This window comes from Puma concolor, chromosome D2 (assembly GCF_028749965.1).
Source record: "Puma concolor isolate L17-30 chromosome D2, mPumCon1.1.hap2, whole genome shotgun sequence".
NCBI lineage: Eukaryota > Metazoa > Chordata > Mammalia > Carnivora > Felidae > Puma > Puma concolor.
In genome coordinates, this window is record NC_141677.1 from 56,853,896 (window position 1) to 56,872,435 (window position 18,540).

The 18,540-nt window shown below is 45.4% G+C and overlaps 1 protein-coding gene across 4 annotated transcripts in view; it reads right to left on the reverse strand.

Moving 5' to 3' along the window:
* PIK3AP1 (phosphoinositide-3-kinase adaptor protein 1) overlaps window positions 1-18,540 on the reverse strand; it is a 117,736-nt gene that overhangs the window by 35,863 nt on the left and 63,333 nt on the right. For all 4 annotated transcript variants that reach the window (XM_086680509.1, XM_086680510.1, XM_086680512.1 and 1 more), the window contains 4 exons: window positions 18,104-18,246; window positions 17,591-17,723; window positions 15,473-15,669; window positions 12,669-12,858 (listed from right to left, as the gene is read on the reverse strand). In XM_086680509.1, coding sequence (XP_086536635.1) covers window positions 12,669-12,858; window positions 15,473-15,669; window positions 17,591-17,723; window positions 18,104-18,246 — 663 coding nt within the window. The remainder of the gene's footprint in view (window positions 1-12,668; window positions 12,859-15,472; window positions 15,670-17,590; window positions 17,724-18,103; window positions 18,247-18,540) is intronic.

Consider the following 18,540-nt stretch of genomic DNA (forward strand, 5'->3'; position numbering starts at 1 on the left):
GGAGCGGCAAGAGCGGCCCTGGCTGGCCCTGGTGTGCTAACATACTAAGAATGCAGGCAGCTGCCCCTGGTAACCAAGGGGGTCTTACTTAACATGCTGTCTTAACATGCTGGGGTTTTGTGGGTTAAAGAATTAAAAAAAAAAAAGAATGAGCACTAGAAATAAGACATATCAATATCAGGATCCCTTGATACAATGCACTGAGGAGGACACAACACCATTTCTATGGTATTCTTGCCAAAAAGTTACCACCTCAGTCCAATCACAGAAAACATGACAAACCAAACTGAGTAGCAATCTATAAAATAACTGATCAGCGCTTAAGTCAAGGAATGACTGAGGGACTTTTACAAATTGGAAGAAACTATGGGGCACCTAGCTGGTTCAGTCAGTGGAGCATGCAACTTTTGATGTTGGGGTTGTGAATTTGAGCCCCGTGTTGGGTGCAGAGATTACTTAAAAATAAAATCTTCAAAAAAAAATTGGAAGAGACTAGGGAGAAATAACTACATGCATTGTGGAATCCTCTGTAGGCTCAGCATCTAAGACCTCATCAGCATCTAGCATCCTACCTACAGGGGAAAAGCTGAACAAGGCCTAGAGGTCACTTGGTGGTATTGCACCAATGCTAATCTGGCTTTACGAACTATGCTTCAGTTGTACAAGACACTGATATCAAGGAAATCTGGATGAAAGGTATACAGGAGAACTAGCATTTTTGCAACTTTTCTCAGGTAGTTCAAAATGAAAAGTTTGTTTAAAAAAAAAAAGGAGAAGGAGATGGAAGAGGGGAAAAGATTTGAAAAGCAGAGGAGGAAATGCAATGGGAAAATTACAGAAGCACAACCCCCAGGAATGACCTACACTGACCCTTCCCTGTCCCCCAACGCCACCAAATCACCTTCCAGTGACACCTGTGAGCCATACACATTGGGTATTATGACCAACGTGGGGTTAAATGAGCCACCAATGACAAACATATCTTTTTACTTTGTAATCACATCTTGACCAGATCTGCTAAATATCAGTCCTGTGGTTTCTTAGTAGAGTTATTTCTCCTCCTTGAGCTGTCCTAGCATCAAAATGCATAAGTCCCAATTTTGATTCTTCTATTCCTGGCTGGAGGACTACAACACCCACGGGTCTGACACCAGACAGACTTCTTAGATCCACCTGATCGTTCAGGCTCACAAGATGACCATGGTCATCTATGCAGGATGGATGGTCTGTTCAGGAGAATGTAGGACACAGGCCAGGAGGACACTGCCAGGTGGCATCCTTCCTCAAGAGCAGTCTTTGTGCCAGTCCAGTAGCTCATGTGCAAGGAGACAAGACCCAGGTCAGGCAGGTGGAGGGCCCCCCCCACGGAGTGAAAAGCCTCATGGCCCACAGGAGTGGTATGTCTCGTGGCAACCCCTAAGGCATCCTTCCAGGGGTCCCCATGAGCATGTCAGAGTCACTGCTCTCAGGGAAGCCCAGAGTGTGCTGCCCCTTTCGGGTACTTATAGTCCACATATAGCTCCTCCCAGTTCCAGATCCAATTTACCAACCAATTAGGGGTCATTTTTATCATAGGCATATGTTGCCTAGAAACATAGTTGACATTTGACTCTTATCAGGTTACCAGGGTAACAGCTGGGAAGTCAACCGAAGGCCAAATTCTCTAGCAGAAGGGGAAATGATAGCTGTTACATTAACTTCACTCACAATTATCTTGGGTCAAGTTGTTTGAATCCTCTCAGCTTCTCTTTACTTGTCTGTAACATGGTGATGGTAGCAGGATGTATCTCATAGGTTTGCCATGAGTATTAAATAAGAAGCTGGCCAACTGCTTAGCAGAGTGCCTAGCTCAGAGAAAGTGCTAAATAATGCTAATTGCTATTACTATTAGTATTACTGTTACTAGGACTGTCATTACTGTGGTCTTTATTATTAAATTCTATATCCAGGCTAATGTCCTAAGCAGAGACCAGTTTTTTAAAAAGAACTCAATTTAGGGGCGCCTGGGTGGCTCAGTCGGTTAAGCATCCGACTTTGGCTCAGGTCATGATCTCATGGTTTATGAGTTTGAGCCCCGCGTCGGGCTCTGAGCTGACAGCTCAGAGCCTGGAGCCTGCTTCGGATTCTGTGTCTCCCTCTCTCTCTCCCCTTCCCCCTCACACTCTGTCTCTCTCTCCTTCAAAAATAAATAAACATCAAAAAAAATTAAAAAGAACTCAATTTAATTGAGGGGACATTCAGGGGACAATCGTAAGTCAGAGAAAGGCTGCCACTGAAGCCAGGCAAGCAACAGAGGCGAGGACACCAGTCACTGAGCGACCAGTGCAGGTGGACATCATGGTCGAAGGTGGCAGTTACCTGCGTGGACTTTGGTATCCCGGAGAACTGGGTTCAAGCCCTGGCTCTGACTCTGACTGGCTCTATGTCCTTGGGAAAGACACCTGATATCACTAAGCTTGTATATCTCCATTTATAAAGTGGAGATAAATAAGAAAACTGTAGGGGCCAATGGAGACAATGCTTATAAAATGTTTAGCAATAGCGCCCAGCACTAATATTAATGGATACTATTATTATATTGAAGCAACCTAGATAGTGTATTCATATTTTATTGTGCTGTAAAAAATTATCCCAAACTTAGTGGCTAAAAACAACATAAATTTATTGCCTTATAGTTCTGTAGTTTGAAAATCTGAAAAGAGTCTCACTGGGCTAAAAATTTTGAGAGGACCGCCTTCTTTTCCAGGAGCTCTAGGGGAGGATCTGTCTCTTTGCCCTTTCCAAATTCTAGATGCTACGTGCATTCCTTGGCACTAAGCTCTCTTCCTCTATATTTGAGGCCAGCAATGTCAGGCAGTGAACTTAGCTGAATTGAGTCCTTCTCATGGAGCCATCTCTGGTCTGTTTTCTGATTCTTTCTTCTACTTTAAAAAAAAAAAAATGTTTAATGTTTATTTATTTCTGAGAGAGAGAGAGACACACACACAGAGTGTGAGCAGGGGAGGGGCAAAGAAAGACAGGGAGACACAGAATCCGAAGCAGGCTCCAGCCTCTGAGCTGTCAGCACAGAGCCCAATGCAGGGCTTGAACTCACGAGCCATGAGATCATGACCTGAGCTGAAGTCGGATGCTTAACCGACTGAGCCACCCAGGCGCTCCTCTTTCTTCTACTTTTAAGGATCCACCCCAATAATCCAGGACATTAGCAACCTTAATTCCATCTACAACTTTCATTCTCCTTTGCCAGATCGTCTAGCCCATTCACAGATTTAGGGGCTCTATTCTGCCTCCTACAGATGGAAGCAAGCATCAGCACAGTCAGCCTGTCACAAACTTCCTCCCCATACTGGGCTGACAGGGGCAGTAAGGCTCAGGGATCAGGGCCCACGCAAGCAAGTCCATCGTGTCCACACTGGACCCAGCAGCCCTGGCGTGATGGAGGCATTGCACACTACCGTAAGTGAAGTTACCCAAAAATGACTTTCTTTCCATTTATATTTGAAGCAAAATGATTCTTTTTATATGTAATTGAGCATATATGGTTTTCAATTAGACCAAGAACAGCAAATATATACATCGGCCCCCATGTCCTATTCTGTACTCAAGGCAAACATCACTAGTTAGTCATAGCATTCTTTGTGGTCTCAGAATCCTCAACATAGCCCCCTCAGGCACTCAGTACCAACTAACTGACACTGGCATATGAAATGATTTTTCAAACACTATTTGCCCTATCTGTATTAGGCAGTAAGTCTTAGTAGTAACGATTACTACCTTCCTAATGATAAAAAAAAAAGTGTCCAATTGTTTGGAGTTCATAAGTAAAAAGACACTCTCAGACTCTAAATTTCCCAACCCCATGTGTGCATACAACTCAGGTATACAGTGAGCACCACATGAGTGGCTGAAACACATAGAAAATTCTGGAGGTGAAGGCAGTGTGCTTGCAGACAAAGGACATTTTGTAAAGAAAAGCAGAACAACAAATCCCTGCATTCCTGGATGCTCAGTGTTTGTACTTCAGATTCTAAGCACTTAACCTTCACCATGTGTCAGTTAAAAATAAACTAAAAAGCCCTGAAACCTGCGGGTGTAAGGAGAAAGTGCAAAGTGCTTTCATTTCAGCAGAGACAAAAAAGAAAAAAACATAAAACAAGGAGACTCAGGGGCCACAGTCCTCAGGGAAGAGCCAGCTGTAGAGTTACACTGTACTTCATTTAGGGAATCAATCAGAAAGAACCCATTCCTGGGAAGAAAGAAGCTTGAACAGATGAGAGAAAGCCTAGGCAGGCACTTAATTAAGGAATGAGTCAAGAAAAATAATGAATTTTCAAAGAAACCCATACGATACTCCTCAGGGGACATAAATCTAGATCGCTTAGCTGCAGTGGAAACTCTATCCGGATTATGTGTTGTTAATTTAATATAAAACCTAATCTGAGAATCTAATACAGTAAAATGTCAGATACTAAGAGGCTATTCTTCTGGAAAGGCTCTCAAACCCTGAAAGCAGTCCAAAAGTAATTTTTTTTTCTCCAGCAAGTATTCTTATAGCCAAAACAGACCCTTAGAGCAAGAAGCAGCGTGGTAAAGCATCTGATGACCTGAAGCCCGGTGTGCTCCGTATGCACTCAGGTGGGATCAAGTGCTTTCATTGGCCATGTCTGTAGGGCGGTCCAATCTCCCCATACCCTAATGGAGAAGTGATGGAAAGGAGGGAGACACACACACACACACACACACACACACACACACACACACACACACACACACAGACTGAGAGAGAGACAGAGAAAAGGGAAATGGCAATCTGAAATTACAGCAGCTAAGGAGAGGCAGGCAATGAAACGAAGGAGCTGGGGCACCCGGGTGGCTTGGTCAGTTGAGCATCCGACTCTTGATTTCAGCTCAGGTCATGATCTCACGGCTCAGGAGTTCGAGCCCTGCACCGGGCTCTGCGCTGGTGGCGTGGAGTCTGCTTGGGATTCTCTCTCTCCTTCTCTCTCTCTATCCCTCCCCCACTCGTTCTTTCTCTCTCAAAATAGATAAATAAACATTAAAGAAAAGAAAATGAAGGGGCTAAGGATGCAAGGGTTGGGCAGCAACAAGTCTCACGGATTTCTTATGCAGACAAGGGCCTCCTTGCAGCACTCCTGGCAAGCACACAGACCCTCTGCAGGGCAGGAATCAGTCTACGAGATGAGTTCACAGTGGGATGCGGTGGGTACCACACGCCCTCCTCCCCTCATTCTCCACATCCATAGCTGCCCTCTTGGGGCACCGTGTCCTTTTCCTCCATGGCACTGTCACGGTTTTGTAGTTATATATTTAGTTATGTGGCATTTTTATTTAATATTCAGCTCTCTTGCTAGAAGGAGGGCTCTGGGAGGCAGAGATCATGCCGTCTTGTTTATTGACTCTCTGCCACCTGACACGGTGACTTAATCACATGAGAGGTTTGATTAATATTGTTGAATGAAGGAATGTGTGAATGGACAAATTAATGAGGCATAAACACATGAATATGAACACGAAGGTATCTGGGCTTTGTGAAGGAATCTGGGCATTTTCCACGCTGAGAAAAGAGAAGGGCGATCCTGGCAGCAGGAACCACATGAGCTAATGTAGAGGAGACATGAAAAGAAAGGCAGATCCGAGTGCCGGAGGAGTCACTACTGCCGGAGATGTCCGCGCTCGGAGACGTCTAATAGATGTGTCGCTAGCACCTATCAGGAAAGGTCTTTGCACTGGAATGTCAACCACTCCACCCCACCAAATCCAGGATGACTTTCTATTTTCTGGTACTCTCAAATTCAAGAAATAGTTGAGCACCTATTGTGCACATCATTATGGATGACACATGCTTCCTAAACTGAGGTAGGAGCAGGTCACCGGAGAAGCATACACACAAACCAGGGTGCAGAACGATGTGGTTGCAGTGGCCCCAGGAGAGTGTGAACCACGGCTATACAGGTCCAGAGGGGAGCAAGGTCACTGCTGGTGGTGGGGATTTTTATCTTCTTTGCTTTTAAAAGTCTCAATCCACATGCTTTCACTAAGTGCCTACATCCCCGACACAGTTCCTGTACATCTGGAGGAACCAAAAGCCACAGAAGTCAGGAAGTGCCTTGAGCCTCCCTTTGCCCCACTGGGTCACTTTCAGCCCTCGACAGCACAGCACCAGCCCTGCCCAGATTGAGCTTCTTGCTGGTAAGGCCCCATGACTTACCCTAGCCCCACTGCCCACAAGGCATTCCTTGGCTCCCAGCCAGTCTTTCCTAGATGGATTAACAGGAGGATGGCAGTCTCAGTAAAGTCAGGAAGGAAGACTCCTGAGAGAAAAAGGTGCAGGGAGGAGAGGCAGCATGTTCCAGAAGCAAATTGGTAACTTAACAGTCCTTCAGCTGGGCTCAGAGCTTTCCTGGCTGGGCTGCAAGGCCCCGGCTCGGAGGGGACCCAGATCACAGACAGGGTCACAGATGGAGGTGACCTGTACAAACATGCCAGCTAGCAAGGAGGTTGCTAAGGGAAGGCAGCAAGTTAGCTGGGGTTGAGTCCGCTCTGCACCATACACAAATTTGAGCCACAGAACCAGGCAGAGGGAGCAGAGGCACGAGAGAAGAGTGTAACACAGGAGTCACCTGAAGCAGAACAGCCTTCTAGAAGGGATTACAGACTCATATGAGTTTATAGTTTCCACTCTCAAGATATTTGCCTTTCTCTTTTGGCTCTTTTCTCCTAATAGAAGACGAGTCTCTGAGACTTTTCTTTTTAACATGTATTTTTTTCTAATTTTTAAATTAAAAACATTTTTTTAAATGTTTATTTTTGAGAGAGAGAGTGAGCAGGGGAGGGGCAGAGACAGAGGAAGACAGAGGATCCAAAGCAGGCTCTGCGCTGACAGCAGAAAGCCCAATGCGGGGCTTGAATTCACAAACCGTGAGATCATGACCTGAGCTGAAGTTGGATGCTTAACCACTGACTGAGCCACCAAGGCGTCTGAGCCTCTGAGACTTTTAAGCAGAGTTAAATCCACAAGCAGATCATGTTGGAAACAAATGGACAAGGCCTCTCAGGAATGGCTCCCAACGCTTTAGCACCCAGAGTCTCAGGGAGGTGACCAGTCCCTGGGAGAGGCTTTCCATATGAAATGTATTACCCAAGTCAGAGCAACACTAGGACTACAGTGTCATTCTCTGAAGGCAAGGACAGCGGCAAAAGAACTGAGAAAAAGATTGGGTGATAGAGAAAACACCCAAGAGAGATGTGCCTTCATTTCTATTTAGTGTTTGCATAAGCTTACCCTTAATAGAAATATTCATTTCTTATTTGGTAAAGTTAGGAAACTGATGGTTTAATTCTGTCTCGAACAAAAAATTCTCAGGAGTATTGGGAGCAAAGTTGAATATCTGATATCAAAGGCATGCAGTTACCACCTGGTGGCAGCATAGCTAAACTAAAGACCATGAGTGTGAGGGGTGTGAGTGTGTGTGTGAGCGCGCGTGTACACCCAGGCAATTCCAGGGAAGGAGAGTCAGGAGTGGAATCATAAAATCTCAGGGTCAGAAGCCAACATCACTCCCCTGCCCCACTTCATTCAACATGGCGAGTCTCCCTCACAAACTTCGTACTTAGTGGTTGTGGGCTCCTTTTGGAGAAGGGGACCTCATTACTATCCCTTTTCCAAAACTCAAGTCAGAAAGAGGCAGATTTGTCCCAACACCGTTGATGACCTCCAAAGAAAGCCTTCACTCCATACTGCTTGTCCTGTGACTGAATGAACACAGCCCACAGTCCTTAATACATTCACTTTCAGCTTCTAGGGTTGAATGGTAACAAAGGTGGGGCACTGATAAACTCAGCTACTTAGACATTTAGAAACAGCTCCATGTCCCTTCTGTCTCAGTGTCCCTTCTGGGGCTGGCAAATGCAGATCCTAGAAGAAGGGCAGGCCAGGAGAGTCCTCTATCCCAGTTGGGGGGCAGACAGACTTGTCACCGGGAATGTACTGACCCAGAGTCCTGACCCAGTTCTCCCTCCACGGGATTTAAGTAGGCTACTAAATCTCGGAGCCTCAGTTTTCTCCCCTGTGAAATGGAGGTAATTCTATCCACCAAGCCCAAGGACGATGGGACAAAATAACAGATGAGATAAAAGCAGTCTGTTTGCCTGAAAGGGCTGTCGGATGGTACACCTTATCACTGTGCTGGGTGCTATTGCAAATACGCATGTTAGATTTATGTTTGTCCTGCTTGTTTATGAACTAACCCGCTTTCTCTCCTAGCAAGTCACTGGTAATAAATGAATGGTTTCTTCCCAGTGCGGCTCCTTGTGGGCCAGCAAGTAAGTGGTCCTTCTCAAAATTAAACCACAAAGACAGAAACACAAACCAAATCATGTCTAGAATCAGAAAATTGAGAGCTTATGTGATCTGGCAAATGAAAAATACAGTGGGTTTCCTTTCCCCACCCACAAAGCAGCCAAATTCTACAGCCAGCCTATTGTATTAGTGGCCTCCTTCTACCTCCAGGGCAACCAGAATCCCCCTGACCCACGTAACTTTACAAGTGGCCAAGGGCCACAAAGCAGACTAGCCCCAGAGCACTCCGCTGCCTTGGGCAGTGCTGGAGAGGTTCACTGCTCCTGCTGTGGCTGCCTTTAGCATCCCCTGCAGCTTTCTGCTAGTGTGAGATTTCTTGTGTTGGAGCATCCAGGGGGATAACAGGTGTTAAGGCTCTCTGTCAACACTAAACTGCTAGTTAAGTGGGGGATTCGTTAACTGTTCAATTGCCCCGTAACAAGGACACAGGCAGACATGATATACACAATCTCTGGCTTCCCAAGTAGGTATTGGTTTTCCTCCAAATGTTCTGTGTGAATGGGTCTCTGTTCCATACTGGAAAGGACTGTGTGTTGGCCCCTCTTGTCTCCCCAACACCCAGAAGAAGAGGCAAGTAGCTAAAACATGTTCCAGTAGATGTTCCAGAAATGCTTGTGGTGGCCATGGAGAGACAGATGGATGTACATGTGTAGAGGGTACCAGAGGCTGTTTGGTGAGCTGACATTGGGGCAATGGCTGTAGCTGCTAGATGGCTTCTTTAGAAGAAACTAGGACTAAAATTTATGGCATTAGATGGAAAATTCAGACAGAAAATAAAGACTATAATCCTAGATACAGACTTGAGCTCAAATGTGAGTTCTATCACTTATGAGCTGTGAGACTTTGGGAAAGTTGCTTAACCTCTCTGAGCTCAGTTTTTTCATTTGTAAAGTGCAAGTTAATCAAAACATCCTTATGCAGCTTTAAGGATTCAGTGAGATAGAGGATGTGGATGTGGGGGTGATGCCTTCTCTCCTCGCCCCTCTGCTGGGTTATGGCTCATTCGGTAAGAGCTTCTATCAGCACTTCCAGGCCTCCCAGTTAGGCGTAGGAAGGGAGCTTCTACCGAGCTTTCCCTCATTCTTGCTGCACCCCACAAGGGGCAGCCATTCTAACTACCAAGTACCTAGTAACGACTGGACCACAGCTTCCAGGTGCTGGGGGTGACTTGTCAAAGGCCCTGCTGGCATCAGGGTCTGCCTCTGGCCACCGACCTGCTCACATCCCCTACTCTAAGGCACCTTCTTGGCACCTGCTTTTCTGTTCATGGGTGGGAAACTCAGGGTCACTTCCCTGTGTGCCGAGAGCTTCTCTGTCTTCTTCTCAGACTAAAGGTTAGCAATACTCGATCTAGCCCATTCCAGAAGCCCTCCATCAATAAAGCTGATACACTGATAGGAATTTGTTCTGCCTTTCTTTCTTTCTTTTTTTAAGTTTACTTATTTTGAGAGAGATAAAAAAAAAAAACAAAAAACAAAAAAAAAGTGTGTGTGCACGGAAGCAGGGGAGGGGCAGAGAGAGAGGGGGAGAGAGAGAATCCCAAGCAGGTTCTGCAGAACCCAACATGGAACCTGACCCACAAACCATGAGATCATGACCTGAGCCAAAATCAAGAGTCGGTCACTTAACCAACTGAGCCACCCAGGTGCTCCTTGCCTTTCTTGAATCTATTAAATAGACCAGAGGGAAGGAAGGTAAGCTTTAGGCAGTGTTTCAGAGTGCTTAGCCTTTGATAGCAAATGGTAGCAACATATTAAGAAAGCTCGTTGAGGGCCCCTTGCATGTTGTCCTGCTTCAATACTGCTTTGAAGTCCAGGGCTGGGGCACCTGGGTGGCTCAGTTGGTTGAGTGTCCGACTTTAGCTCATCGGTCCATGAATTCAAGTCCCATGTCAGGCCCTGTGCTGACAGCTCGGAGCCTGGAGCCTGCTTCGAATTCTGTGTCTCCCTTTCTCTCTCTCTCTGCCCCTCCCCCGCTCATGCTCTGTCTCTCTCATCCTCAAAAATGAATAAATGTGAAAAAAAAATACTGCTTTGAAGTCCAACATTATTTAGACCAGTGAGTCTCAAGGGCAGCAACACTGCCCTCTAGGGGAGGTTTGGAAAATCTAAGAGGGGGTTTTAGGTTGTCATCATGATGCAGGGACACTATATTAGTGCCCCTTATCCTCAGAGATACCTTCCAAGAAGCAGATACCTGAAACCACAGATAGTACCAAACCCTATATGTGTGTGTGTGTGTATGTGTGTGTGTATACACAGTACACTTTCCCTACATACACACATACCTATAATAAAGTTCAACTTATCAATTATAGTAAGAGATTAACAACTATAACTAGTAATAAAAGAGAACAATTGTAACAATATAGCATAATAAAAGTTAGGTGAACATGGTTTCTCTCTCCCTCAAAATATTTTATGGAACGAACCCTTCTGGCGATGACAGCAGATGATAAAACACTACTTGATAAGATAAATGACGCATTAGGCTACCATCTACCTTCTGAGCCTATGTCAGAAGGAGGATCATCTGCTTCTGGGCCACAGCTGCTCATGGGAAACTGGGGAAAGTGAAATAAGTGAAATATCAGATAAGGGGGGACTACTGTACTGGAATTTAGCAGAAGGGAGAAAGACGTAGACACCCTGCAGTGTACAGGGCTGTCATGGGCAATGGAGTGATTTGTGCCCCTCATGACTTCTAAATATTTCACTAGACACACATATAGGTTAAAAAAAAAACCTGCTTATGACATGTAATTACACATATATGTGCATTTGTACATATCTATATATTTATGTGTGTATATTTCTCAATTTAATATCAGCAGGTACAAAGAAAAATATAGACAAGTATCCCAAACTATTAGGAGTGCTTGGGGTAGAGTCATATGGACTTTTAATAACTCAGTTATACATCTTTATTTTGTTTCAAATTTTATAAGAATGTATTACCGTTGTTACTGGGAAAAAAAATTAAGGTAACCAAAAACTAGGCAAAATTTGTTAAGCAACTTACAGGAAAAATCCTGTCCTAAAGATATTTTAGAAATAAGTTTATTATATATTAATCCATTAAAGTTGGGTTAACAAAAAAATCTGCTTATAATTTTCTGAGCCTGGAAACTAACCCCATATCGGGCTCTGTGCTGACAGCTCAGAGCCTGGAGCCTGCTCTGGATTCTGTGTGTGTGTGTGTGTGTGTGTCTCTCTCTCTCTCTGACCCTCCCCTGCTCGTGCTCTGTCTCTCTCTCTCTCTCTCTCTCAAAAAATAAAATAAAATGTTAAAAAAAAGTAAAAAATAAATAAATACAACTTGTATTTCTGCACGGTTTTGATATGTACTGAATTTTGCAGGAATTCAATTACTATGAAAATGGAAAGGAGAGTGTGAAAAATCATTTACCACTTAGGAAAATCCATTGCTGCCAGTATCCGAGTCTCCAATACAACAGACACGTATCGGTTGGTCAGCATGTGAGGCCATGACATTGGTAGTGATTCTGAGTGTAGATGCCTGCATCTGACTATTTCATTATGTCCTCATGTGCAGGCATACTGAGCTGTTCCTTTCCTTTTACTTCTCTTTTATATTTCATTTAGGACATATATTTGATTTCTAAATTTTCATATGTAATGGGGCGCCTGAGGGGCTCAGTCAGTTAAGCATCCGACTGTTGGTTTCAGCTCAGGTCACGATCTCATGGTTTGCGGAATCGAGCCCCATGTCGGGCTCTGCACGGACTCTGCAGAGCCTGTTTGGGATTTTCTCTCTCCCTCTCTCTCTGCCCCTCACTCATGCGGGCACATGTGCTTGCTCCCTAAATAAATAAATAAATAAATAAATAAATAAATAAATAAACTAAAAACATTTCTTTTAATTTTCATATGTAGGTAGATTATATTGTATATGAGTGGCATGTCAAGGTACTAAAGGGAAGCATTATGAAATGTTATAAGAAGGGCCCGTTGGGACTGATAGGGTTGAGAGCCACTGATTGAGCCTCTCAGATCACAAGACGATGCCTCCATCAATTCTGACCTCCAGGCACTTGCCTACACTTTTCAGTCACTCAGCAGTCACAGCGGAGGAAGTCTGGAGAAGGACTGTGCTTGTCACAGCACATGATGACAAGATCTAACTTGTGTAAAACAGGATCTTCATCTCTCTGGGGCAGAGTGGGGGTAGGCGAGGGACTTCCCCCCACCCCCACCACCACACACCAGAGTGAAGAAAGCCGTGTGTCAGCAGAAGGATGGAAGCAGAATTGGGCTGTGCTACTTACAGAGGTCTTCGGTGGCAGCTGGGACAAAAGCAGCCATGGACTCATATAGCTCCTCGTCACAGCCAGGGTTGAGGGAGCACTTCATGAGCAGGTCTGTGGACAGGTGGGCCATGGACTCATACACGGCGTCAGCCTCCTCCCCTTGCATCAGTTCCTCTTTAATGTGACTCTTCAGCATGTCCACAGTTTCCTGAAAGAGAAGACGGGAGTCACGGGAACCCTGAGACGGCCTGGCCCTCTGGGGACAGTTAGGCCCTCAGGGCCTCGTGACAGGCAGAGTAAAGGTGCACATGGGTCAGGGCTCAGCTGTGTGTCTGTCTGTATTTCCCACCAGCCTGAAAGCTCGTGGAGGCCAGGCTCCAAGCCTTCTTCTGTTTGTTTTATATTTTTTGTTTTAATCTTTCTATCTTCTCCCAGCACGAAGCAGAGTCATGCACACAAGAGACTGTCATTAAGCATCCGATGAGATGCATGTATCCACAGGATACAAATTAAAGACTTCCTCGTGAGCACCTATTACGGGTCAGGTATGATGCTGGGTGTTTGCCTATACATACCGTCATGCCATCCCTTCCACAAAGGCTTGAGAAACTTGTAATATTCCCTAGTTCAAAGATGAGAAAAACACAGCTCAGAAAAACCTAGTGCCTTACTCAGGGCTGTGCAATCCTACCTTCTGACCTTTCTACTACACCCTGGTTTCTACTTAGGGAAACAAGTGACACCCAAGGGTGTCACCCTTGCTGACCAGCCAGATGGAAATCCAAATGGGCTAAGCAGGGCTGCAGCTACGATGTCCTTGAGCTAGCGTGCAGTCAGACGTCCCTCAGATGCTCGGGGCCTCATCCCTGTCTCTTCTAGCAGGCTGCTCTGAGGTACCTCCCTTGGTTTTCTACCCTGTGTGCCCGAGACAAGAGGTGGTCTTGGATGAAGTGCCCTGCAGTCGGACAGGCGGCCCTCGTCATTCTGCCTGTAGATGGTGGTGAAGCCAGAAAACTGGCTTCCCTGAAACCTCCACACAACTTTCCTGGTAAGAAACTTTGATGTTTCACAATCCTATTTCAGCACCAACCCGCAAAAATCCTCGTTTTCATCATCACTACCCCAAGAGAGCTAATCTGCTATTGACACAATGTGTTCGTTTCCTGATGAGACCTGAGGAGTAGCTCAGGTGACAGTTGGGAAGTGGTAGAGACTCAAGTTCTGGCATTTGGTTTTGATGTGGTGGAAAGAGGAAACAGGACAGTTCTTAGAGGTCATAAACAACACGCGGAGGCAAACTCTTGGGAGCAATGCTGAAGATGCATCGGCTGAAGGTGATTTTTGGTCGGAGAGCTAAGATTGGAGAAATGTGAATCAGATGAATTTCAGTGCGAACTGAAAAGGCATCTCGAAACTTCCCTGTTACACAGACTAGAATAACAAGCCCCGGAATTAGCATCAAACTAGGTTTGCATCCCATCTCCACCCTTACTAGAGTGTGACCCTCGCACAATTACTCTGCCTTGCTAAGCCCTTCTCCTCATTTATTAAAGAGAGATAACAATACTGCCAACTTCAAAGGATTGTGGTGATGATTAAATGAAACACTGCCTTTTGCCAATCAAATAAATTCAATAAACAGTAGTTATGACTATGAACACAGTATGTCCCCAATAAAAACTGTTGGCATGGAAATGAAACCCTGCATTTGATACATTTGTGACTTCAAAGGAAAGCCAAGTAAACACCTTTTAGCCTTATTTATGTAGACCGTGCCCCAAATGGGCACTCATGCTATTCCACTCATTCAACGTACTTAATCACTCCCAAACTGTGGAGAGCCCCCATACATGCCTCAGTGAGTCACTGACCTGAAAACTGTCAAATACTGAGCACAGAATTAAGTTTCTGGGGAGGTGTAGGCTCACCTCTGTATGGAGATAGAGAGTAAGACTAGATTGTCTTTGTTGTTCCTTTTGAGGTCACAGCCCCACGAGAGAGGCTGAGAGTCCCAGCTGTGACTCATGAAGATGAAGGAAAATCAGAAAAGGGTCCAGTCAGGAAAGGTAGGGGCCTCCAAGACAAGAGAAGCAATATTGGGGCATGGAATAAGGCCCAGGCATGGATGAGATTACACTCAAAGAAGGACCCAGAAGTCAGTGATCAAGGAGGACCTGGGGGTCTAAAACCAGATGAGCAAATAAACGGGGCCTCTGTCTCTTAGACACACAGAGGCTCAGAAAGAGAGACAGGCCATTGGCATAAGGTGGGTCCTCACAGGTGGCCTCCCCAAAGCATCAATTGCAGAGCTTTGTTGTGGTCTCTGCTAAGGAAGAAACCAATCCTAACAGTTCACAGTGGGACCTGACAGTGGGAGAGGCAGCTGGGAGCATCCCATCAAAGTGCCTTGGAGGTGGAAGAAGAGGGATCAGCATCAACCTCTAGCAGATTCACTCTCTGAATGTCTCTGTAAATTCTTTGAGGGTAGACCTCAGTGCTTTACATACATTATTTCCTTTTATCCTGAAAACAACCCTATGAGTAGGACTGGTGTTACCTTCCTTCTGCATCTTAGGACACTAAAAGAGAGAGTATACATGATCTGTCCATGTCATCCACTGTGGCTGACAAGTGTTGGCACAGGAATGTGGACTCAGGTCCATATGACTCCAGGGCTCAGTTCCACACACACTGGCCCCGCCAGAGAAGAGGCACATGAGCCCCTGCTAGAGATGAAATCCAACCATGTCTCGAGTGCAAAGGCAGCCCTTGGACCACACAGTCCATTTCCATTCCTGGGGCCTCCCCCGCCTTGACCTTACCACATACTCATCGATGAACTGCCGCAGGTCTCTGAAGCCATGTTTCTCAGCAATGGTGTTGGGGTAGTGGCCATGCTTGTTTGCCACACTGTATGCCTGTAGGGCTCCTGGGCAGGTGAGCAACAAGGCAGTGAGGTTCTTCAGTCCATACTTCGCAGCAAAATGCAACAAGGTGGGCAGCTCCTCGTCCCTCTGATCTGAATAATTGTTAAGGAAAACAATGGACAAATGAAAATGAAGGCAGAGGCACCCTTATTCATAGACACAAAGCTGGCAAGCCTACCATGGCATCCAGCAGGCACTCAATCAATAGTTCTCGGCTGACTGACCTAACATCTGGCAGCTTCCTTTGAGGTACCACTGAAGATTATATGCCCTCAGATGACAGAAGAAACATGTTAATTAATTTGCAAATCTAACAGTTAATATCCTACCTTTTTTCTCTAAAAGGATCAAAGAATCCTGAAAAATAATACTAATTCAAAATATGCTGATCTTCTAAAGGCTTAGCAGCAGCCGCAAAATACAACGGGAATCAGGTTTTGACCTTCTCTGCAAATTTCATAGCACTTTAACACGATTTCTTCGTGCTGATTAAAAAAGAGAAGTCCATCTTCTTAGCTCTTACTCCAAATTTCATAAAGTATGCCAAGTAATCCTAGGTATGTTAATTAGCCTTTCCATGGCCCTTAGTTTTGAATGAGGAGATATTCCCAAACTATCTCAAAAGGGCTGAGAGGATTAATAAGATGGTATTCAGTGAGTTCTTTGTTTAGGACAGGTTTTGAATGTTGGTATTAATACACCTGAACTGCAGGATGTCCATTAACCCTCTGATTCATGGGAAACAAAGTATTCCTGTAGGTCACTGGATCCCCATGACCCCCTCCACCTACTAATATCTGGATGCAGCAAGTTAAACTCTACCAAGAAAATAGACAGTTTGTGTTGTGGAGTTGGGGACCAATCTTTCTTTTGTTTGTTTTCATAAAAATTGATTTCTTTTTTTTCTCAATGTTTCTTTCTTTTTGAAAGACGGAGAGACACAGAGTGTGAGCAGGGGCAGGGGAGGGGCAGAGAGAGAGGGATACACAGAATCTGAAGTGGACTCCAGGCCCCGTGGTATCAGCACAGAGCCCAATGCAGGGCTTGAACTCACGAACCGTGAGATCAAGACCTGAGCCAAAGTCAGACACTCAACCAACTGAGCCACCCAGGCACCCCATAAAAATTGATTTCTAAACCCAATAGTGATAGATAGATAGATAGATAGATAGATAGACAGATAGATAGATAGAAGGGTGGGACACAGGTAGAGGGTAACTGGGTTCTACTGGGCCATGTGATGGAAGAGTGGTGTCCACAGAAGCACCCTAACAGGCACCCTGTCCAGCTGGCCAGTGACCATCGCCACACAAGCAGTTCATGTCACACGTGCACACAAGACTGTTCCTCCCTCACTGAACAAATGTTTTGAGCCTTTAATTAGCCACCCAGGCACTGCCTCTGCCCTCACTGAGCTGACAGCCTAGCAGAGAAGACAGACACAGCTGAGGAGAACTAGCACAGAGGACAGCTGACATGCCAGGGGAGCCCCTGGCACCTAGATGGAACACCCTGCCAAAGGTTCAGGAAGGTCTTCCTGAGGAAGTGCTACCTAAGCCGCTGCAGGGGGGTGAACAGAGGGCCACCAGGTGAACGGTAACCAATGAGGAGAGGAAGAAACTGTATTCCCATAAGTTGAGTTGGCAAGAGGCAGGGCAGAATTTTCATCAGGTGAAAGAAGCTCATACTTTCCGTAGAGCAGAGCCAAGGGATAGAGTGGAGAGAGATAAGGGCAGAAATGCAGCAGGAACCCCTTGGGAAGTGCTTGCAAACATGTTAAGGAGTTTGAACTTGATCTGAAGGCCAATGGGACCACAAAGGGTTTTTAGCAAGGGGTGGAGGTAGGCAGATTGACAATTTGGAAGACCAGCTAGCCAGTGAAGGAATCATCCCCCAAGGATGAGCTGCAGGGAAGGAACCAGTGAGGTTTGAGCACAGGCTGACTGGATGCTGAAACCAACAGAGTGGAGTCAACCCACGGCTGGTTTCCTGAGGTTTGACCTTTTGACTTACTTGTCATCATATCTTCTTCTTCCAGTTGGTTAATTCCAAAGAGGTGCAGTCCACTCGCAGGGATATTGTTCTTCAGGGACTCAGTTAGCAGTTTATCAAGGGTCTCTGTGTTGTAGGGCACAATTTTAAAGGCCTGAACACAAAAGGGAAGAAGGTCAGACTTTAACCCCAGCTATCTCCCATCCAGCAGGTTAGAAGCTGAAGAACCATGAGCAGAAACTACACACCCAGGGGTGCCTAGGTGGCTCAGTCAGTTAAGCATCTGACTTCAGCTCAGGCCATGATCTCCCAATTTGTGAGTTCGAGCCCCACATCGGGCTCTGTGCTGACAGCTGAGAACTTGGGAGTCTGCTTTGAATTTTGTGTGTGTGTCTCTCTCTGCCCCTCCCCTGCTCATGTGTGCTCTCACTCTCTCTCTCAAAAATAACTAAAAACATTTTTTTTTAATTTTAATTAAAAAATGAAAAGGAACTATGTGCCCAGAAAACTCAGGTTTCCTTTCAACATCCTTACCTGACACATGAACTCCACAGGATTTGCAGCATTGGACAATAAATTCCCAATTTCTTCCATGTCAGTATAGTAGCTGATAACAGTTTCACACACCACTAACTCCCCAGAATAGATCTTTAGAGAAACATTCCCAGATGAAAGGTCTAAACAGAAGAAGAAACAAAACAAAACAAAACACCACCATGAATGCACCCAGGAAGAACAAGGTTTCCAGGGAAAAGTGTTCATGGATTCACCTTAATGGTAAAGAAATTAACTGGGGGCTGGAAGAAAGATTTTGGAGGTAAGGTGGAGGACAGAGAAGTGAGGGGAAGGGGAGAAGTAGGAAGTGAGCAGACCAGTACTTGGGAGGCCTCTGAGTCAAAGGAATTGTCCTCACTGGGTCTGCAATTGAGTCTTTGGAAGATTTTCATCTGTTTTGTTCACTACACTAGGCC